The sequence below is a fragment of the Acipenser ruthenus genome, chromosome 10 (assembly GCF_902713425.1).
Source record: "Acipenser ruthenus chromosome 10, fAciRut3.2 maternal haplotype, whole genome shotgun sequence".
Taxonomy (NCBI): Eukaryota; Metazoa; Chordata; class Actinopteri; order Acipenseriformes; family Acipenseridae; genus Acipenser; species Acipenser ruthenus.
Window position 1 is genome coordinate 3,593,853 of NC_081198.1, and position 19,767 is coordinate 3,613,619.

Genomic DNA, 19,767 nt, shown 5'->3' on the forward strand with positions numbered 1-19,767 from the left:
CTATCCACTGTGTAAACAACACGTATATAGTTTTAAATAATTATGTCAAGGCAGTATGGAAGTTTTCAATTCTCAGACCCATTTTGCTAATAAAGTATGTGTTGGGGATTCAGTGGCTTCTGCCCCTTTGAAAATACTAACCAAAAATAAGGTCCTGTACTATTCTGTATTATGTATTGCAGTATACTACAATAAACTAGTGTTTTTGGACGCTACTATTCATATGGGTGCACTGTGTACAATGGTTTAAAATGTGCAACAAGACTCGAACCGGCGACCTCCAGGCTATAGGGCGCATCCTGCGCTCCACTCGATGTGCAAATATGATTATTTATTTATTTATTTATTTATTTATTTTATCGAAGGTAATATTTATAATTGGTATTTGAATTAAAATAAAAAAAATATTTTGGATTTGTAATGTTTTATTGAATATTTTGAAACATAACACCACAACAACAACAACAACACATGTTATAAAGGTATCATTTGATGTATATAAAAAAAAAGGTCTAAGCAAAAGATAATTAAAATAACTGGGTCTAACTTGGCCCCCTATTTTAAAAGTTTTGCTTTTTTTAATGAAAGTGGTGATGGGTTTTTAATTATCCATATCCAAATACTACAAGATATGGATCTGGACCCAAATGGCTGTCAGAAGAAAGATACAGACTTAAGTTTATGATCTTTTATTTCTCTCTCTTAATAGCTAATAAAAGCAAATTCACTATCTTATAAAACACCAGGGTCATGGCAATAGCAATTAATTTTCTGATTCCTCATCACTGTCGCTCCACGTGCAGTGTGCAATGTGCTCGTAGTGCCGTCCTGAATCTAAGACAGGCCAGTTAATGACAGGGCTATTGGGTGAGGAATGAGCAGACCCACACTGCGAGGCGGTGCTGTCTGATCCTTTTGCAGATGCATTGAAGCTCTGCAAGTTTGGTGAATTGGCCCTGCAGCTCTTTGCTCCTGGTGGACTGACCATGCTGGGCTCTGCTGGAGAGACTGGGTCTGACGTGTTGATGGCTTCAAAGTAGGTGTGCATCAAGTTCATCAGCTTCTCATAGGTCACAGGACTGGATGATGACCTCAGATGTGGGCTGTGGTCTTCAACCTCCCTCTCGCTTTCCATTTCCTGAAAATCATTGGAAGTTTTTGCAGAATTGCTGCTGTCTTTGATTGCCCTACAGGTAGGAATTGTTCTTTCAGGAGCAGTCCCCAAGTCACTTGAACTCCAGTTATCATCAGAGGGCTCTTGTGGCATTACCTTTCTGACTGTTGACATTCCATGAAAACCAGGTAGCCTGTAAGTTTGCGTACCTATAAAAAACAAACACAATACAGTAACGGTCATTCCTCTGTCAAGAGTCACGCGCTTGTTACAGAATGTGTAACCTTAGTCAAATATAACTTCAAAACACCCAATCAGATTTCTAAGGTACAACTTTAAGAAGTGTTTCTGTTTGTGCTATCTTCAGTTCACGCTACCACACAGTACAGTTTTGTCTTTCTACCGCAGTTTGCTCATGAAAGATCAAGATAACAAGTTGGTTAAAAGGTTTCTTATTAATCACTTTCCTCGTGCTGTATTTAATTTCTCACCAGTTTAACTCTTTCAAGTTAAACAAAGGGGTCTAGGAAAAGTAACTCAATTAAAAAAGTCATATTTCACTCAACACAACAAACCAGTTAACCCAATCTCGGGTATGTTCCTGCATAACGCTTGCATGTAGTATTTTCACATTAACATTATAGTTGGGTTGTCTTTTTTCAAATCTACATTGAGTAAATATCACAGTAAACATGGAATCAAGGATTTTAAAACAAAACTGAAAATGCTGGCAGTTTTGTGTACTCAACAGTTTCCCAACACCTCCATGGACAGATCTCTATGTACAGGTGCAGTAGCTAGAATTCAATAGGAAAACATATTTCATTAGAGCAAATCCATTTTTTTTAAAATCTGAATTTACAATTATGAAATAAAGTGTACAATTAAATATAACAAAACAAGTACAATGCTAAAGTACACAAAAAATAAATAACAAGCTACCTGCTTTTTGCCACTGAGAAGCCATTTCTGTATTTGTGCCTGGCATGGGCTGTTTGGCAGAGCTGGGTGTTGCAGTAGACGGTTTGTAACTCTGTATGACTGAAGAGGTTGCTGGTTGTGCATTTGGTTTGCTTGCTGGAGCATTGGATGATCTTCCGCTTTGTTTTGAGTACTCCTGGTTTTCCAAAAAAAAAAAAACGAAACAAGAGAACATTAAGAGACACATTCTTTTATGATGGTGACCAAAAGGTCTGTAGACAGCATGAGATAGATGTAAATACAGTGCTCCACCTTTACTAGGCAGCCCTTTATACTGCAGAAGAGGTTAGAAGGCTGGTACAGTCAAGGCTCCTGTTTGCCCCATAATGCCATTCCACTCGTATTCATATTTAAGGCAGAACACAAATAGAACATCCTCTTAACTATGGCTGAACTTTTTATGTATCACACAAACTAAGATTGTACTCTGGAACTACTTTTAAACAGTGTTTTTTTTTTTTTTTTTGAATTCAGAATTGTGCTGCATGTTGCATGGGTTGACATCTATATAAAAATCCTTGATTTCTCACACGAGATGTGTAATTTACACAAAGGGGGAGGTAGAGTGATCAAATCTTCTTTAAATAACTCATGATGTATGGCCTATGGCTGATATCAATACACTCTTCAGCTGATTTATTGAGCAGCTGCTGACAAAAAATGAGAACAAACTCTTTTAGTTCCTTGTTCCTTCCGAGATAGCTTTACGTTGCTCTGCAGCGACACCTACTGGGAGAAAAGTGCTGGTGCCGCAGCCATTACCCAGTGTCTGCAGCGCCTGTACAAGGTTAGCAGTACAGTAAAATAACTGACTGTACTTTTGTTTAATAGTGTGAGGCTCACTCCTGGAGCAGACAGCATTTCTATTGGGGGGTGGTGGGTGCTTGTAATTACCTGGAGCTCGCCTTTCCATACCATAAATAGATAAATAATTGTAAGCAATCTGTTCTTTTATTTATTTTTTTGCAAGTTGCCTGATAACCAAAATGAGAGTTAATTTCAGGGATGTATCATCATTAGCCTTCAAATGAAAAAATACGAAAAATCAAAAACTTTTAAAAAAGTAATGAAAGGAAAGGAAAACTTGTATGGCAAACTAAAACAAAGTGCGTAACGTAGGGCATATCATAGAAACATCTACTGCTGGTTTCAAATCACAAAGCGTGGAGTCGGTATCACTGCTACACCAGCAGTCTACAAAACTGGTCATTGCAACACGAGTAAACCAAATGATAGGGTGTGAAGCTACATAAAGCACAACTGATGGAGAAGGGGCCAGGGCAGGTGTTATATTAGGAATGACCCACACTTGTAAGTGTGCTCCGCAGGGATGCTTAATTAAAACTGCATAGCCAATCACACGCACATTGTCAAATGTATTCTTGTTAACTGATGAAACTGAATTACAACGTAAATATTTTACACTCTACTGTGTGTTTGCAATACAGAGATTCAATACCAATTCAGTTAATGCATGTTTAATGCCGTGTTGACAGTATAATAACGTGTACTCTGCTTCACCACAGGGGGACCCTTCAGAGATTCACTGATTCCAGGGCATCACCATGTGCTAAAGAGGAAGCACTGCCCACAGCGATGCCCTTGGTGATCCAATAATACTATGGAACTGGTTCATACCTGATGCTCACGAAGGTGTGACTGGGAGACAGGGTTCAGTGGCTGAGATGTGGGGCGTTCACCTGAGCAGAAACCAAGGGCAGATCCTTTCTCCATTAAAGATCTGATCAGACGATCCCTAGAGGAGTGAAAATCACTTGTGAAGATATGAACACAATGGATTGGGCTCAAGACACCTTTGAGAAACCAAACTGATGACCTGCCACCTTAAAAGACCACCTACAGTATCAACTGTGGAAACAAACCGAATCACAATGCAATTTAGGACCAGGATGATATGCTAGATACACAAACACATGCCAAATGACAGGGCAGGAAGAGGTCTGTGTAATACATTACTGTATGCTGCATATTTTTTTACTTCTATGTGCAACCTTGTCTGTGTGATTAAAGATTGACCTTGGTCATTAAAGCAGTGATTAGAAAAAAAAAATATATACAAATGTATTCTTACCTTTCCTTGATGTACAGACCAAAAATAGCACAGCATGACACAAGGACCAAAATCAATATGAGAATGACCCCCGTAATGATAAGAGCTAGGGCAGAATAGCTGATGACACCTACAGGTATTAAATAACAAACAGATATGCAGTTAATTTGGTAAATAAATACCCTATAACATATCCGAAACAGATCATGTCCCTACCTTTACTGGAACTCATTAAACTTCACCATTAATCCTTATATTCAATAAGTGAGATGACAGCATGATTAAGCTTTAGAAGGAACCTAAAGGGAGCCGCCCTCCTATAAGGTGAGATTACTGGCAGATGGAAAGAGGTAAGTCAGAGCTTAAAGCAATTGGTGTAAACCAATAGAGGACAGAAAAGCTATCGCCTCGCCTCTACAACAGTGGCAAGCCTTTAAAAAGGTTAGGATAAATCAAGACACCATTGCTTCAAGTGATTATCATAGATACTGTAGAGAGAGAGAAAAGTGCTTCAATACAGGAAATATACAATAGAGGCACACAGGGACACATGTATTTTTTGTGGTATTTACTCCAATGTGAAATGTTTATGCAGAATAGAAACAAGAAAATCAGCAGGTTAAAATAAGGACTCCACATTGTGCACAAGTTGTTTGTTATTTGTTTTGTGGCATAACAGTTTGAATAAGTGCTTACTTTTCTGAACCGTCATCCCAGCATAACGTTGTATCTATGGAAACCCTAGCAGAACCTTTAGCACTTTAGCACACCACTGCATGACCAGCAATGGCAGCACACTGGATTTGCAAAATTTCAATATTATTGAGGGGGATCAAGCAAAATTCACATAACCTTACTTGCAAAATAACTGTTTAAATGCTCATTCACACCACACACTGTTTCCCAAATTATGAAATATATAAAAAAAAATTATAATTAAAAGCATGTCATTAATAAAAGCGAATCTTCAATAGATTGCCATGGAACATATCCCAAAGTAAGGATCTTCTTCTTGTGCCATGACCATGGTTATTTAGTTTTTCAGTGTGAGCACAGACACTGCCCTATGCTACCTTACGTTGTGTAGCCTTGCACAGTACTGAGGTGAGGTGTCTGGTGTGAATGAGCCTTAATAAAGCTTCAAATATTTACCTCCAACAGATTTCTCACAGAATTCTCCAGCTCTGCTTGGAATGCACATGCAAAAAAATCCCAACGAGCTCACTGGGTTTGGGACGCAAGTTCCACCATTAAGACAAAGGCTTACCCCACAATTCAAACTACTCCTTACAACTGCAAGGCAAGAGCACAAACAAGTTCCAAATCAAATGACACATTAAGTCACATGTTAAAAAAATAATGATTACAAAATGTTTCAAAAAATGAACTGGGTCACTGCTACAGCCCATCGCTGTCCTCATTTGAGGAGCAGCATTCAACAACATATCCAACACCCATAAATACAGCAACAGTTTTCTGAAAGAGAAACATCTACCTATGCTTGGATTGGAGCTGCTCTCGTCATCTCTTCTACTGTGATATAAAAGGTCCTCCTCCCGCAGCCCCGGCACCGTGATCCCCCTCATTCTGTCTCCAGCAGGAGGCGTTCCTAATATCCTTTCAGGGGGGGCCAAGACACCTCTGCGTAAGCGCTTGCCAATGGATTGGATGTCTGGCTCCAGTTCTCTCTGTCTCTTTTCTCCACCAGGCTCCACAAGGTTTGCTGTCATCCCTGCATATTACAGATAGATAGATAGATAGATAGATAGACAGACAGACAGACAGATAGATAGATAGATAGACATACTGTATGTTCATTGGGACCATATGTTCACGTGGTTGGTTGGACGTTATGCAAACACTATGATCTTAGTTTCTTAAAACGTTTTACCTTGTAATGGAACTTGGTATATATATATATATATATGTATTGAGAATTCTATCAAACATGTGATGTTTGTATCCTGGGAAATTGTACTTTATATTAAATATAAAATCCTTTTGCTTCTGTTACTACATTCTTTCACAGTTGCATGACAAATTATGCAAATGCACCCACAAGCGCCACTAAAGCAATGTTCTTCCTTCCACTCTTCATTCATTTCTATGCCAGGAGAAGGTGCAATGCAATTATAGCCACTAAGGACATTTTTAAAACTGTATGGGCCATTACACCTTCAAATCTTAATGACATGGGTAAATTAAAGGGACGTACCAGTGTTGCCAGCTTTATGAGCTTCATGAAGAGATCCAATGTCTACAGTCCTGGTGTGTCGGACTTTGCCGTTAATTCTATGTATAACCACCTCTACATTTATAAAAGGCATTCCAGGCAAAAGACACTGGAATTTATTCCTATGAATGAAAAACATATTATATTGTACCAGAAATATATTAATCTTGACCATTAAGAGCAGTTTAAATTAATAGCAGTAAAAGCAGACATTATATTATTTTACATGTACTGTAAGTTATTACGCTGTGCGAAGGGCATCTCTGACTTTTACAGAGACCTGGGGGTGAACTATGCATCACAACTGCTGCTAGAGAGTCACTTACAATAGGACCTCGGCTTTGTGTCTCTTCCGAAGTGACACAATGGATTAACTTATTGTAAGTCACAAAAACGAAGATCGCACTTAGGAACGGCTATTAAACATAAACAGCATTGTTGCAGTTTTTTTAACGTTAGAATTGGGCCGTATGTTCTATGCAGGGCATGGCACGGCATCCATACACAGGATAAGATTTATAGGAATTTGGACAAATCTGTACACTGCTTGGCAAATTTATTAGGACCTGTTTTTGCCCTGATCATAGCATTGACAAGAAGGTGCTGGATGCTGTCTTCTTGAGGTAGGTTAAACCATTCAGTCATTAAGATTTCACGCACCTGGTGCAGAGAGGTAGGCAGAGGATTGTGATGACAAAGGCGTCGTTCAATTTCTTACCAGACATGCTTAACTGGTGGTCATGGAAGATGCCTGAAGTCTCTTGTCATGCTCCTCAAACCTCAACCATTCCCAATTCTGGCTTGGTGGATGGGTGCATTATCGTCTTGAAAGCAGCTATCGCTGTAAGGGTGCAATGCGGCACCATTGGATGGATCCAAAGCAACGCTTTCGTGAAACTGCAGCCTTAGTGCTGCCTTTCAGAGTAATCAAGGGTATATGAGATCATGCTCAATACCAGGGCGATGCCAAATCCAATGAGGTAGACAGGTGCTAATAGAGTAGCCAGGTAGTGTACATGCACACACATATAATAACAGGTTGTACAAGGTGGTTAGAAAGTCACTACAGTCGTCACACCTTGCTATTGTGGGAAAAGATTAACTGAAGCAATGAAAAAAGTCAGTCTCAGTCTGGATGGGAAAGATCAGGGCGGGGTTGCTCTATACTGAAGTGTACATGGACATAAGCCCACAAATCATTAGTTGTGTCTACCCTTCAAAGGGCGTAGGATTTAATACCAGGTGCAACTCAAAGAGTGGCTTACATCCAGGTGGTTCAATTGGGATACACTTTACACATGGATTATGCTCACTTTTAAGTCGGACGTAGCTAAATGCCAGACTAACGTCCAGTTGGTGCAACCCAGCCCAGATCTGTAGACGCAAGATAAAAAAAATCACTGGAAAATCAGTCTTAAGGGCTGATTCACTCAAATAACAGAGTTCTGATGCACATGCAGATGCAGAGCTTGGCCTACTGGAAGTAATTCTCAGCATGTTGCTGTTAAATTTAACTTTTTTCATCCATACAGTGAACTTTTTATATAATAACAGGATGAAACAAACGTTCGTGGTTCATTCATGAGGCTGGACAAACCCATTCAGCCACCCAATAGTTCGTCGTGCAGTACGTACACTGTTCTCATTGTGTCTCACTAACTTCTCTGAAATGGTTATCTTTGGGACTTACTTGCAGTGATCCAAGTCTTTTATTTGGTCCGACCCTGGGTTGTGCTTGATGGCTTTCCAAAGGATTTCGAAGTAGCCATTCACTGTTTTTGTTAGCACAATAGCGAGATGGGTTTCATTTGTTGAGGGTAGAGCAACGATCTTGAAAATGTTATCTTTATTATGTATGTCTACAAAAATAAATAAATAAATACATAAATAAAACAAGAAAAAAAAAAAAACAATAAATGCACGGCACGAAGACTAAGCTAAAGTGAAGATGTATTTTTCTGTTGTGACAAGCCATCACCTGTCAAATCGAGGACAAAACTTCCATATCACATATTGTGCGTTACCGGTAAAATGATAAACAAGACACCCGATAAAAAGACATCTGAGTATATATGCTGGACCTAAAATCTTCTGACTGAATCAGTTACCTTACCTTTAAATTCCCAGCTTGCCTTGTCGCCTTCCCCTCGAGCAACGACAATCCGTATCTTCAGTGTAAAAATAACAGCGCAACACAACAAAATTAAAGTTATATTTCGACAACAAAACATACCTTCTTTCTCTTTCAAAATTAACAGTTTTAACCCCCATGGGGTTTTACATTCTGCAGCCTAACGTATTATCGACTATTTATATTAAAAACAACTCTCAAAATCTGTATCCGCCTCACGTATGGCTACAATCTGAGGCTTTTTCTTTTTTTTTTCTTTTAAACAAACGTGCTTACGCTGTGAATCGCTTAACGGCCCATTGTGAAGTCTCCCCGACGAGGCAACGCAACACCGGTAACAACAGTGAGGCTGAGCTCCAGTCTTTGACTAGGCGTAAGCCACGTTAAACACATTTGGTTAATATTTATAAACCTATTTTCATTTTAAAACGTTGATATCGTGACACACTCTATTAATAATACATAAGTCGTATACAAAACAAAAATACAAATTATACGGCATTATTTTAAGTAACTTTACAGTTATATGTAAGAATTTAATTGATTATTGAAGATTCAAAACTACGCAATATGCTAGGGCCTAATAATTCTTTTGACGTCGCTTCAGGGGACGCAAGTTTGACTTGTCGAAGTTGTTACTTGTAGTAGCATAAACATGACACAAGATGGAGCCCAGTATCAAATATATACTGGGAAAATGGATAACTGCAAAGCATACGACATGGTTTATTTAGATTTCCAGAAAGCTTTTGACAAAGTCCCGCATAAAAGATTAATTCTGAAACTGAACGCAGTAGGGATTCAAGGAAATGCATGCACATGGATTAGGGAGTGGTTAACAGGTAGAAAACAGAAAGTACTGATTAGAGGAGAAACCTCGAAATGGAGCGAGGTAACCAGTGGTGTACCACAGGGATCAGTATTAGGTTCTCTGCTATTCCTAATCTACATTAATGATTTAGACTCTGATATAGTAAGCAAACTCGTTAAATTTGCAGACGACACAAAAATAGGAGGAGTGGCAAACACTGTTGAAGCAGCAAAGGTCATTCAAAATGATCTAGACAGCATTCAAAATTGGGCAGACACATGGCAAATGAAATTTAATAGAGAAAAGTGTAAAGTATTGCATGCGGGCAATCAAAATGTGCATTATAAATATCATATGGGAGATAGTGAAATTGAAGAAGGGAACTATGAAAAAGACCTAGGAGTTTATGTTGACTCAGAAATGTCTTCATCTAGACAATGTGGGGAAGCTATAAAAAAGGCTAACAAGATGCTTGGATATATTGTGAGAAGTGTTGAATTTAAATCAAGGGAAGTAATGTTAAAACTCTACAATGCATTAGTAAGACCTCACCTAGAATATTGTGTTCAGTTCTGGTCACCTCTTTACAAAAAGGATATTGCTGCTCTAGAAAGAGTGCAAAGAAGAGCGACCAGAATTATCCCGGGTTTAAAAGGCATGTCGTATGCAGACAGGCTAAAAGAATTGAATCTATTCAGTCTTGAACAAAGAAGACTACGTGGCGATCTGATTCAAACATTCAAAATCCTAAAAGGTATAGACAATGTCAACCCGGGGGACTTCTTTGACTTGAAAAAAGAAAAAAGGACCAGGGGTCATAAATGGAGATTAGATAAAGGGACATTCAGAACAGAAAATAGGAGGCACTTTTTTACACAGAGAATTGTGAGGGTCTGGAACCAACTCCCCAGTAATGTTGTTGAAGCTGACACCCTGGGATCCTTCAAGAAGCTGCTTGATGAGATTCTGGGATCAATAAGCTACTAACAACAAAACGAGCAAGATGGGCTGAATGGCCTCCTCTCGTTTGTAAACTTTCTTATGTTCTTATGTTCTTATATTTTCTAGATAGAGGTGCAGTCCGAATTGATCAAATACAAAATAACGCCTCACCAAAACGACAATGCCCATGTCATTTTATTATGCTATAATTCATTCTTACAGTTATTCTTAGTACTTACTTCAATGGGAAGTTACATAGGGGGTCATCATATAGGAAATATATCTGGTAAATTCAATATGGATTGGTCACTCTAAATTGTGTGAGTGAGTGTGTGTGTGGTGCCCTGCGATGGACTGGCGTCCAGTCCAGGGTGTAGTCTCGCCTTGCGCCCTGTGTATGCCGGGTTAGGCTCCGGCTCACCTCGACCCTGTAAAGGAGTAAGCAGTTAATGATAATGGATGGATGGAGGATGGATGGAAATTCAATATGAATCATACTTAAATGCTTTTAAAATTACTATCTGATAAACTATCAAGTTGTGAAGTAATATACAATGGGAAGTCATCGCATAGTCTAGTAAAGCAAAGAAAGAATTTAATCACAGTCAAGTTTTTTTTTGCAAAGCATGTTAAAAAAAAATAAAAACATGGTTAAAGCACAGTATATATACAGGGCGATTAGAATGTCAGTTTACCACATCCGCGCCCATATCTCATGTAGTAAACTTTCTAATCACCCTGTATATGTGTGTACTGTCATAACATCAGTAAAGGATGTCTAAACATCAGTAAAGGAACTGTAAAAAAAAAAAAAAAAAAAAAAAATGAAGCTGCTTTTTGAATGCGTGCAAGGTGCAGTTTGTTACGCTTCACGTTTTCATTGTGTTGGCCCTGAACCCTTTAGGAAGTGCGCTTCCTGCCGTCATTTCTCTCTGTCGCTCAGCTACCCGCAGATTGACACACACCGGGGAAGGGAACTTCATATTCTGGTCAGCGTGGTTACTGTTTCACTTCCAAGTCTTCAAGTCAGGACTTGCAGCTGTGTGTTTGTTTTCAAAAGCGAAACCTCGGGAAGCCGTTAACCAGAGAACCTCAATAGCAGTCCAGCCGCCCTGCCTGAAACCATCATCTCTTACCAGAGGGTTTCCAAACAGCCGGTATGCCCCTGTGCCTGCAATGTGGTGCCTGTGGATTCTCTGCTGTCAATCCCACTGCAATGGGAGATATTTTGTAAAGCACACACCCACCCGAACACAAGGCTCTTCCCACAGCAGGTGCTGTTAACCCGATTCAGGTTGAAGACAGATTGCACTATATTGAGTGGGGGTCTGCAGTGGCACTCCGGCGGCAGTGCGCTTGCTCTGTACTCAGTGGCAGCTGAAGCACTGGTGGAATGGCACCGCGCGTTCATATTATTGGTATCTCAACGCTATCTCATAAACACCCATACACACTGGTAATCTACAGCAGTACCATGCCAGGACCTCTTGGGTCTTCAATTGATCTAAACAGCGGCAAATCGAAATACTGCGACACCTTTAAATACAGGTGTAGCGTTTTACTGATATTTAAAAACAAAAATACTCAAAGGAACCTCTCTGTTTGACGTTGGTTCTCTTTTAATGGTTTAAACATCGGCGGTATTTAGATTAATTTAGGATTGAATGGACCTAATTTTGTTTAATTATTATTATTATTATTATTATTATTATTATTATTATTATTATTATTACTATAGGTTTTAGGTTTCTTCCTTGCGAATGAAAAAAATAAAAGTTTTACAGCATTTATTTTGATTATCCCAACAAAACATTTTCAGTAAACACCTCCCGGTCCCGAAGAGCTCATGTAATAGTGATTGTAGTGTGCTTTTTTCCTCGCCGCTGTAGTGAAAGACCGCCCATGTATCGCTTATTGAACATCACGCCAGAAAGTTTATAAAAGGAAAGGGCCGCTGCCAAGAATAACATGGGCGTCTTTCTTAGGTTTTACTCTCTTCATTCTCATAGGCACACTCATGATGCGTCAGAAGAAACCGCACGCACGTTCAACACATTTCAAATGCTTTTTTATATAAGGACAGAATGGAACATGTAAACTTTTTTTAACGAGCTGTGATCGAATATGCAGTTAACCAGATGAGGGAATATGACAAATAATTCCCAGGGTCCCCACAAGGGGGCGCCCCTGTGTAGCTGAGAAATAAAGAAGCAGGTTCCCACAATCAAGTTCAGTCTCACACCGAGACAAAACCCCTTTCTGTTTTCAAGTGGCGCTTTTCTTATTCTGAGGCAATTTTACAAGACACACCCACAGAGCTGAATTAAACGTTACCAGTTTACTTAATTTAATTATTTATTTAACCAAACAGGCTTAACAAAGCAACCCACAGCATTATAAACTATTCCCTCCGTTGAAGCTTACTGCGCACCTTTGCATGCAATACAAGTTGAACTGCCTTCCCTTACCAATCGATCTTCAATGGCAATGCCGTGCCAGTGCAATGCTTCTGTACTAGGGAGCAATGGTAGCACAAGGGCAGTTACAATGGCATGAGCCGCAGTGGTAACATTTGTATATTTGTACAGTGGCGGAGGAATAGTCGGTGCAGCCGCTGCAGCTGCAGAGGGGCAGACGCACTCAAAGGGCCCTAGAGGGGTCCGAAAATTTGGAGAGAAACAAAACTTAACAGTGATAATATCCTGACAATTTAGATTTGCAGATATTACCTTCGTATTCATATAATTGTAGCTACCAGTGCCAGTAATTACGTTTTTATTCTCCCTCGTTTCATCAGGTAGTGCTGTTCTCTTAATTAACGGTTCAATTAAATGTCGCTTCCTAAGTGTTTTCTTCCCTCGTAACTGTCTTTGCTTGGAGGCTGGTATGAGGCGCTGTTTTATGTTTCGTTGGCGTCTCTTTTTTGACCCCCCCCCCCCCCCCCCCCCCCCCCCCCAAAGAAATCTACGCTACGCCAGTGGTGCTGCTGGGTACCAAAATAAACGAAAGCAAATTAACATGCCTGTATTTCTGATTGATTCTGATTCTGTGCGAGAACTTTTCACTGAATGTCTGCGGTATCCTGAAGGGGACTGTTTATTAAACTTGTCAGCTGCGATTAAAAACAGTGTAGCATTGGAAGAGGCGCGCAAAATGCAATTCAAGAAGGGGAGTAGTAATCGTGTACTGTTTCATACCTGCTAACATTCTGAGAATAAAATATTGTTAAATATTGAACACTTGACTTGGCATGTTGTATGTTTATGAAAGTATTACATAAAGGTCAGGCCCACAATAAGGTCCTGCACCGGGGCTCATCTTTATCTTTCTCTGCCACTGATTTTGACACCATGTTATCACATTGGTTTGAACACCACAAGGAAGCCCCTATCAGTAACAGTGTTATACACTTCAGTTGATACACAGCAATATTATCTTTAAGCAATTTTCATACCCCTCTTGTTGTACCAATTTTGACATGCCTAGAGATTCAATCCAGCGGGCCCTTTGGCCTACGCCCCACTGGGAACTCCAAACTTCAGTGCTTTTACTGGGGGAGCCACTGAGTAGGGAGCCCTATACAGGGACAATATTATACAGGGCATCTATAAGGCAGCCACCTATGACTATCTGCACCACACGTCAAAATGATCTGAATTCATATCCTCTGTGAAAGAACTAGAAATACAACCTCTATTAACAGTTATGCCCTTGTTGCCTGGCTTACGGAACACCCTGTATAATATGATAATGATACCCCACTTTGTGATGATTCAATTGACAGACAGGGGCTGTGCTGCTGGAGGAGTGCCAGTGAGGCGGAGAAGGTTAATCCAGGGTGACTTTGGCAAGCTATAGCCCATATAGAGCTCAGTGATTGCGGGCTGAGTCATTCAACACCCATTGTTTGTGCAGCTCAGGGCGTCTGTCCTGGCCAAGCCAGATGACTTCCACCTGCTGTGGATGAGCAGGTAATGTTTAACACTGCACGGGGTGTGTCCGCTCTGTTATTACACTTCAATATCTTTATCCAGGACTGGCTCCAGAGTTTGATTATAGGAAGAACAGTATCCCATGGGCTGTGTAATCACCTCCTTTCCACACCTTGCGCCACTTCTGTCTGCCTGTTTCTATCTGTAAGGCAGGATCAAGGCGTCTGTTTCCTCTGCTCTGTAACTAGCTGAGGGTGTGGTCTGTCATCGTAAAGGACTTGTTCATTATTTGACTTGGCTTGTCTCAGATTCTTAGTTCTGGGGAATCACCCTGCATTGCATCAACCATCCAGGAATTCATTCTAAAACAGGTAGCTGATGCAATCCAGGGGGAGTTCCCCAGTTCTTTAACACGCTGTAATAAAATGAAACGGTGACCCAGCAGAGTACAGGCTGATTAAACCAAACCTAACATTACAGAAAGAGAATCTAGTACTGCAGGTTCAGTGTTATAAACTGAGAAACCAACATGAATATACAGTATATACAGAGATTTTATATATATATATATATATATATATTCACTGCTCTTCGATTTTCTGTGAAAGTTTCTTTACTCAGAGATTTTAATATTACTTTGCAAAGCAATATACTATTGAACATGGCTCCAAAAAGTATTTTGTTACATATTGTTGATTACTGAGTAATGAATCAGTGCTGATAAATACATAGTCATGGGGGTGGGATGGGGGGGGAGCTATGTGTCTTATTTACAATGTGTATAGGAAGGGGGGAGAGGGTGGCTCTGTGTTCAAAGGTTTGGACTCAATGTCATAGGAGAGGCAGTGATTTCTTTTGATCTTCCAGAACCCTTTGAACTCCTTGCTCCAGTGATTTCAGCCAATATTTTCTTTTCAATTTGTTTAACATATCGTTTGACTTGCAGAACTGTGTTTTGTAAGTATATATAGCTGCAAATGTAGGCTGGTGGGAAATAAAAACAAGGCTCCCTATTTGTGCACAGTGAGGTAATGCTTCAATCAGCCCTTTATACAGGGCTTTCACAATCATCTGATTAGCCAATATGAATGTCCTTTAATCTTTTATTGCTCACTGCTCTCTATTCACTTTTACAGCTGTGAAGATTATTCCCTTTGGTGTGTCAACCTTCCTGGCGTTTATGAACCAATGTGCTTCAACGGCAGTGGACTAGAGGAGGGTTCAGCAGTAATCATGTTGTGGCTTGTTGTTAAACATTTCAATTAAAACTCCCAAACTTAAAACCATTTTAAAAAAACAAACAAACACAAATGTACAATATGTGGGGGCGCCTCCTGCAGAGCCCCGTTGTCAGGGATATGCACCCCATGCAGGGACTGTCAGAAACCTTTTATTTCATGGCTTCCGAGAGTAGGACTTATCAAGTACTTTCACTAAGGACTTCATACATGTTGTATGCCCACACTGAATACAGTAAATACTGTAGTCAATTGTGCAGTACATTTTATATTACAAATACAGTAATTAGGTATGTTCCCTTTCAAAACTGTATTGCACTACATGTAAAAACATTGCACTCTTTACTGCAGAATACATATTTCAATACTGTCATAAACTATATTAAAAGCTACTGAATGCATGCAATACTTACTGTAGAATGGTGCATTAACCTCAGTGCCAAATATTATAACCGCTTTGGAGTACTCACATTACAGAACTATAATTTACAGTAATTTACTGCAGTGATTTCATTATGGGAAACAAAAAAGGTACCTAAATGTATGCACCAGGCTGTAAGGGGTTAAGAATATGGGACACAGCCTGATCCATTTCTCCTTTGCATACATCTGACTTCTACAGATTGCATTCTTGTAATTCGCTAGTTATCCTGACTTTCATCTTTCCAGCACGGGCGAGTGATTAGATTATTGATTGCATGAAGGGTAAAGTTCCCTTTTGATTACCTGAGTTTTCCTGTGCATGTGACAGCTGGTGGTTTCCCTTGGTGTACCAGCTACATATTCCAAACATTATCAGCTTCTGTGATCGCTGTGTGTAAATAACCACAATAAAACCAAGCTGTATAGCTGTCAGCTGAAGCATTAGCAGAGTTTCCTCAGAGTGAGGTAATCGCTTCAACAAAGGAAATTTGAAGTGGCACCAGAAGTTGTGAACTAGGTGGTTGCTTTAGTCATCTAGTGAGTCAGACAAGTAAAGAAAACTATGACTGTAAGTATTTAAAACCACACAGATGTAGAATATGCAATTCTACAAGGGAAATACCTTAGTCTGAGGCATAATATCATTTTTATTATTTGTTTATTTAGCGGACGCCTTTATCCAAGGCAACTTACAGAGACTAGGGCGTGTGAACTGTACATCAGCTGCAGAGTCACTTACAATTACGTCTCACCCGAAAGACGGAGCACAAGGAGGTTAGTGATTTGCTCAAGGTCACACAATGAGACAGTGGCTGAGGTGGGATTTGAACCGGGGATCTTCTGGTTACAAGCCCTTTTCTTTAACCACTGGACCACACATCATTCCTGTCAATGTTTATTGTCGCCACAGTGAAATACCCAGGCCACACTGTAAAGGAAGTCAATGGGGGCAGCCACCACCTGATAATATATCACTTTGGTTATTATCACACTAATTATCAATCCTGTTTATCAATCATACAACAGATCTCCAACCCACTCAAAACCACTTTGGGAAATAAAAGCCTAATATCAGAAATGTTCTGTAGAATATTGAACATTTCTGACATATAAAGTAGTGCAATAGAGCCTGACTAGTGAGGTTATTGATGCAGCTGTCTACTGTATTATTATGCAGAGCTGTAGGAAACCGTATACACTATTCTGTGAGAGGAATACAGCAATGTAATGGTATAAAATCTGGTTAGGGATAACTTACATGCAGGGACAGGGTATGTAAAACTGTTCAAACTACTCTAGTTTTCTGATTTGCTTATAGTAAAATAATTTTCTTTTTTTTATTTTTTGTATCAAATTTGCCTTTGCCCTTCAGGCCCTCTTATTGAGCAGAGCTCACAAAGCCCTCACTAGAACTGTTTTCTGAAGCAAGGTGAAAAACACAGCTGCAAACAGGAAATAGTTACCTACAAAACCTACCACCCTGCATATCAGGCTAGTCCACATAGTTCCTCTTTTACAATAGAAGTGAAACGTATTTGGGGAACAGTGCTATTGCAGTGTATGTGGAAGGAAGAGATTTGGAAGAAGACCCTAATGAATATCTGGATCATATTTCACAATGCTGGCCATTTGACCTTGAACCTGAAGAAGTTTCTCACTCCTGAAAACTGATTCATCTTGGAATGAGTGGAAGCAAGACACACCAGCAGGTTAAAGATCATCCTTAACAAAAATGGGGAAACAATAACATGGTTACAAAGACCCCCCAGTTTGAAACAATACAACGTTAGTGTATCCCCTAGCAGAACCATTACCAGACCACAGCATTACTGGCAATGGGAATGGTACCAATGGATACAAACACTGCAGCGTAGTCCTCATTCTACTGCAAAGGATTACCAGTGCGTATTCATTCATGCCATTGAAATATCTGTCAAAAAGTTACTACCACTGTGGTACCATACTTCCAATACTAGAGGAGATGTCTTTCTGGTCTCAGCCCCTTAGGCAGGACCAATGCATTGCTATTGTTGTAGTGCCACTTGGGTGTAGTTATTAGACGTGTGGTGCCAATAAATGTTGCTTTCTTTGCAATATTCTTCCAGGGTATTTCTTCTTTTTTTGGTAACACTTTACATCGTGTCTCTAATTACTGTGCATTTACATAGCAGTTACTGTGAGTGTTTTGAGTGTTTTTGAGTTCTTTTGATGAGGGGAATACCAGTTTCTAAAAACCTAAAACAGATTCAAAACCAAACATAAACAAAACCAAATGTTTCAGGCCTCGGTTAAGTTAACACTTAAATATTCCGCTTTCATGATGGTAATTTTGAGGCTGAAAAACATCACCGAAAAGGCACTTGGTAATATTAAGAAAATGTGACTTTGTCTTTGTATGTGCTTCAAAATAGGAGGAACTCTTTAAAAATGCTAAAAAGAAACTAAGACTAATGTTTCAACACCAGGGTCTATTTTATTGATCTAAGCCAGTGTTTCCCAACCCTGTTCCTGGCGGCACACCATGTCTTAATTGAACCCTTTATTGAAGTAATAAAGTGATTAACTGGGCATGTTCCTGTTATTTTCAAGCTCTTCGTTTGTTGATACGGTTCAATTAAGCAATTGAGCGCTGTGTTGGAACGAGAACCAGCAGACACGGTGTGCCGTCAGGAACAGGGTTGGGACACACTGATCTAAGCAGTGGGGGAATCTAAAGACCGTTACCCTTTAATATCGATCCACTTGGTGATTTATTGACCCACTTATGAACTACAGTACTTGCAATAACCTCAGAGCCGTGTAATGATCACAAAGTCTTTGAAAGGTTATCAATGTTTGTATACGATCCAGTCTGTAGCTAAATGCAACCCGAAATGTCTGGTCATGGTCATGATAGTGAATGTGACATACGGACCGACATGATTGGCATATAAGGGCATAGGAGGCAGCGTGGTCCAGTGGTTAAAGTCCAAATCTTGTAACCACAAGGTCACTGGTTCAAATCCCATCTCTGCCACTGACTGACTCACTGTGTGACCCTGAGCAAGTCATTTAACCTCCTTGTGCTCCATCCTGTAGATGAGATGTTAAATCAATGTTCTATTGTAAGTGACTCTGCATATAATGCACAGTTCACAACCTACCTCTGTAAAATACTTTGAGTGAAATGGGATTCCTGAAAAAAACAGGTTTATACATTTTAATATGGCGCTATTAAGATTCACCATTAATATGGCATTATTAAGATTCACCATTAATATGCCGTTATTACGATTCGCCAGGGTTAGTTTTTTTTTCTGAAAGTAGAGCATGCAGACTGAAAGCGTTCTTGTATGGTATCAGGTATCTTGTATGTTCTTGTATGGTACCAGGTATCTTGTATGTTCTTGTATGGTACCAGGTTTCTTGTATGTTCTTGTATGGTACCAGGTATCTTGTATGTTCTTGTATGGTACCAGGTTTCTTGTATGTTCTTGTATGGTACCAGGTATCTTGTATGTTCTTGTATGGTACCAGGTATCTTGTATGTTCTTGTATGGTACCAGGTATTTTGTATGTTCTTGTATGATAGCAGGTATCTCTTGTTTTTAATGAAACTGCTGTACATGTTTACTATAACAAAACGGTTTCAAAACTGCACGTCAGACATATAGCGAATGGAAGTGCATGACTGGTTATTTTGATGGAACTATTTCACCTCTTTAATGTGTAATCACTGAACAAAACATCCCCACATCCAGTGCCCTACGCTGCTCAACCCCCAAGAAAGTGCCCTACGCTGCTCAAACCCCGAGAAAGTGCCCTAAGCTGCTCAACCCCCTAGAAAGTGCCCTACGCTGCTCAAACCCCTAGAAAGTGCCCTACGCTGCTCAAACCCCTAGAAAGTGCCTG

At 39.8% G+C, this 19,767-nt stretch overlaps 1 protein-coding gene across 3 annotated transcripts; it reads right to left on the bottom strand.

Moving 5' to 3' along the window:
- Positions 1–462: 462 nt before the first annotated feature.
- LOC117403736 (uncharacterized) lies at positions 463–9,132 on the bottom strand. Of its 3 annotated transcripts, XM_034006112.3 has the most exons (10): positions 8,807–9,132; positions 8,513–8,567; positions 8,090–8,258; positions 6,382–6,521; positions 5,662–5,898; positions 5,319–5,459; positions 4,188–4,296; positions 3,734–3,851; positions 2,057–2,231; positions 463–1,323 (listed from the first exon to the last, which is right to left on the bottom strand). In XM_034006112.3, the coding sequence occupies exons 4-10, from the start codon at positions 6,491–6,493 to the stop codon at positions 764–766; spliced, it is 1,452 nt and encodes a 483-aa protein (XP_033862003.3). In that variant the 5' UTR covers positions 6,494–6,521; positions 8,090–8,258; positions 8,513–8,567; positions 8,807–9,132; the 3' UTR covers positions 463–763. The 3 variants fall into 3 exon arrangements, with proteins under 3 accessions (XP_033862003.3, XP_058887516.1, XP_058887515.1); XM_059031533.1 differs by lacking the exon at positions 6,382–6,521; XM_059031532.1 differs by lacking the exon at positions 8,807–9,132 and having other exon boundaries at positions 8,513–8,788.
- Positions 9,133–19,767: the final 10,635 nt, after the last annotated feature.

Excerpts from the sequence above, each read along its gene's own strand:
- LOC117403736 (XM_059031532.1), bottom strand. The coding sequence starts at position 8,630 with ATGTTTTGTTGTCGAAATATAACTTTAATTTTGTTGTGTTGCGCTGTT. Across the intron at positions 8,259-8,512 it reads GGCAAGCTGGGAATTTAAAG|ACATACATAATAAAGATAAC; the intron begins GTAAGGTAACTG and ends TTATTTTTGTAG. Across the intron at positions 6,522-8,089 it reads AAAGACTTGGATCACTGCAA|GAATAAATTCCAGTGTCTTT; the intron begins GTAAGTCCCAAA and ends TTTCATTCATAG.